Here is a 3,349-nt window from a genome sequence, read left to right on the forward strand (position 1 = left end):
TCCGACTAAAGCAGTGTTAAAAAAGAAAAAAGAACTTAAAAAAATCCAAAAATTTTAAAATACGAAAAGAAACTTTAGGCAGCGGAAAGATCCAGAACCCCTCAAGACCGCTGTTACGGGGGAGATTTGGTGGTGGTCTTAGTTTTCTTTCCTTTTGTTTTTGAAGGACATACTGGTTATTACCGTCTTCCATTTTAACATTGACCAGTCTATGCTATTAATTTAATTCATATTTAAAAATGTCTGCGTGAAAGAGGAAAATAGACCAAGACTTGAGATGAATTAAAATTAATAAGCCAATAGTTTATATAAGTTAATAAATAGGTCAAATTACTGTTCTTATCCATAACTTGTCTGGTTATGAACCATAACTTGACAAGTTATTATCCATAATTCATGATTTTTGTCCATAACTTGTCTGATTATGAACCATAACTTGACAAGTTTGTCCACAACTTATCTGGTTATGAACCATAACTTAACAAATTATGACCTATTAATTTTTATAACTAAAAATTGATCTATACACTTTCTTAAGTTTTTCATATTGACATATTTTTTACTATTTCCGTAAATGATTTATGTAAATTTTTAAGCAAAAAATGGATTCATACAAATAGGGGAGGGCAAACAGCTTTGACGATCCACAGTTTCTCTTCCGGGCTTTCGTGATTTACCTTCTTCAGTCTTTCAAACAGGCCTACCGTATACTAAGCCCAAGATTTTGTACACTACTTGGACAACTGCAAATGGCCCGAGTATGTAAGGGTCCACATAAAAAAGAAGATGAAAAAATTACAAATTCTACCTCGTAACCTAATATGTAATCTTGATAAATACTCTTGAAAAGTATATAAGTCAAGATTTTTACCTTTTACTCTTGATTCATAACCTTTTAGTTAAATAATTACACTAACAAAAAAATATTTATCAAGAGAAAATGGTAAAGGTCCAGACCCATGTACTCTCAGGTAAATTCTCTATTTTTTCTAACCTGACGTACTAAACCCCTTGACTAGTTCTAATCTAAAATGTAGTATTATATTGCCTAAAGTTAAAGGGTAGAAATAAAAGGGACTCCATTTCAAAGGATATTTTAAAAAATTTTCCAAAAAAAAAAAAAATATGCCCCTCACTTCTTCAGTTTCTATCATTGAGTTGATAATAGTGGGGAAAAGAATCACGGGGAAAAATAAAAAACACCACTTAAAATGGTCCAAAAAAAAATATTATTTATATCACTACATTAAAAAATAAATATATAATTGTCATTTAATTAACAAAGAAAAAATAAAAAATCATGATAAAATCTAATTAGTTAGAATGACAGATTGCAGAAAACCATGGCATATCATGTAATTTTCTCAAGACAATTAAAAGTATATATCTTATTGTGTTCCAGATTATACCCTTCTAATGAGGGACATTTCTCTAAATTTCTGCAAGTATTATACTCATCTATTTGCTCGGAACAATATTAGTAATCTGCACGTATACTCTTTTTCATTTTCCAGGAAAAACACCCTACAAACTTAATTATAACTTGACTTTGGTCATGCATCTAGATGTAACATTCTGAGACAAAATCAAATACGAGATATCACAAGTGCATAAAACCTTGGCATCAAACTTCAAAAACTTTAAAATCCTCACCTTCCCATGCAAAGTAGCTGACGAGGTGAAGTTAAAGCTCCCATAAGACACAATATCTTCAAAAAACTTGGGACTTTCCACCATTTTATACACCAAAAGATCCACAGAAGTAATTGTAAAATTAAGCTTGCCGCGAGCAGGGACAAATCTCGGCTCAATAGGAACCAAAGCCACAATAATGCCTTGATACGTTATAGAAGCTGTAGTGTTCTTGTATTTGAAGCTTTCGTAGTTGGGATTCTTGACTTTCACAACTACTTTCACGGTTATTGTTTCATTGGGTAAGTAGGTGAGGTGGAAATTTTCTAGCTGGACTCGTGGTTCTCTACGCTTAAAGATGGTGAGCGACAGGGTTGTAACGACGGTGGCAACGATGATTAAGAAGACGATAGTTACGTGGCAGAGGATTTTGAGAATTCTCCGAGAAGGTTTTCGAGTGATCATGGTTTTAATAGGAAAATTAATGATTCATTGTGTTTACAAAATTAATACGTAGGAAAACTTGTGTTGATCTTGTTGCATTCACTATAATTTATGTGTACAATGGTTAATAAAATGTGTGGCAACCGTTGATACAAGTAATTAACTAATCCTATTGTTAGTTAATTTTTTTTAGTTGAAGCTCATCATTTATTTGTCTTTTTAATTTGGTGGCAATGATCAATACACTTTCACCAACAAAGTTAGCATTTGAATCATCGCGCGTTAAAATGGATAGCAATTTACTTACTTAAGGGCTGTCAATTTGATCTCGTTATAAACAATGAACATATTGTATAGAGCCATACTGACGTAAACAATATTGCTAAATCCGCACATAGAAACAAATACACAACTAAAGGGATATAGACGCTAATTAATAACCCTTTTTTAACGGTTTTTTTTTTTTTAAATAACCGAAGTTTGGTAAAATTAGTAAAATGGCAGTTTTTTATTAACTAAATAGTCAATCACGGATTGACTAGCAATCAATCACTGATTGATTTAAGTTTATCACTGCTTAACACGATAATTTTTCATTATTAATTAATATTAATTAATAATTAGTCAAAATTAATTATTAATTAATCAATTTTAATTAACAAATTACATATTTATTAATGATAAATTATTATAAATTATAATAACGGATAGGTCAATCAATGATTGACCGTCGGTCAATCATTGATTGACTATTGAAAAAAGGTCATTTTGCTAAAATAAAAAAAAGTTTGGCTATATATTTAAAAAATAAAAAAATTCAGTCATTTATATAAAAAAGTGGTAAAAAAAAGGTCATTTACGTGATTTTCTCACAACTAAATTCTTTATGTATAAAAAAATATTAATTATCTCAATCCCCACCCACCAAAAAAAAAAGTTTTGAATAAATTGATTGGTGTAGATTATAGTCTTGATAACACCCATTATGAATTCTATTATCTCCACTTGAACACTATTGATTGTTGGAATTAGTTTATTGTAATTTTTATTATTATTGTTCTGATTATTCAATTATCGACTAATATTACAACATATAAGAGTCAATTCGGGGCCATGACTTATTTATGACTTGAAAGACGACGACAACAACAACAAAAAAAACGAAAGAAAATAAGGGCATTTATCAGTTTATAAATACTACCCCCAACAACATAATTAGAGCGCATACGTTCAAAAACGACGCTCATTAAACTATAACAATTTGGACATGAAA

General features: G+C 30.2%; 1 protein-coding gene across 1 annotated transcript; it reads right to left on the reverse strand.

Moving 5' to 3' along the window:
* Nucleotides 1–1,536: 1,536 nt before the first annotated feature.
* Nucleotides 1,537–2,097, reverse strand: LOC21401229. Its single transcript, XM_010111217.1, has one exon. It carries the CDS (start codon nt 2,095–2,097, stop codon nt 1,537–1,539), a length of 561 nt encoding a protein of 186 aa, XP_010109519.1.
* Between the last annotated feature and the right edge of the window lie 1,252 nt (nt 2,098–3,349).

Source organism: Morus notabilis, unplaced genomic scaffold, assembly GCF_000414095.1.
Source record: "Morus notabilis unplaced genomic scaffold, ASM41409v2 Scaffold199, whole genome shotgun sequence".
NCBI classification, from domain to species: Eukaryota; Viridiplantae; Streptophyta; class Magnoliopsida; order Rosales; family Moraceae; genus Morus; species Morus notabilis.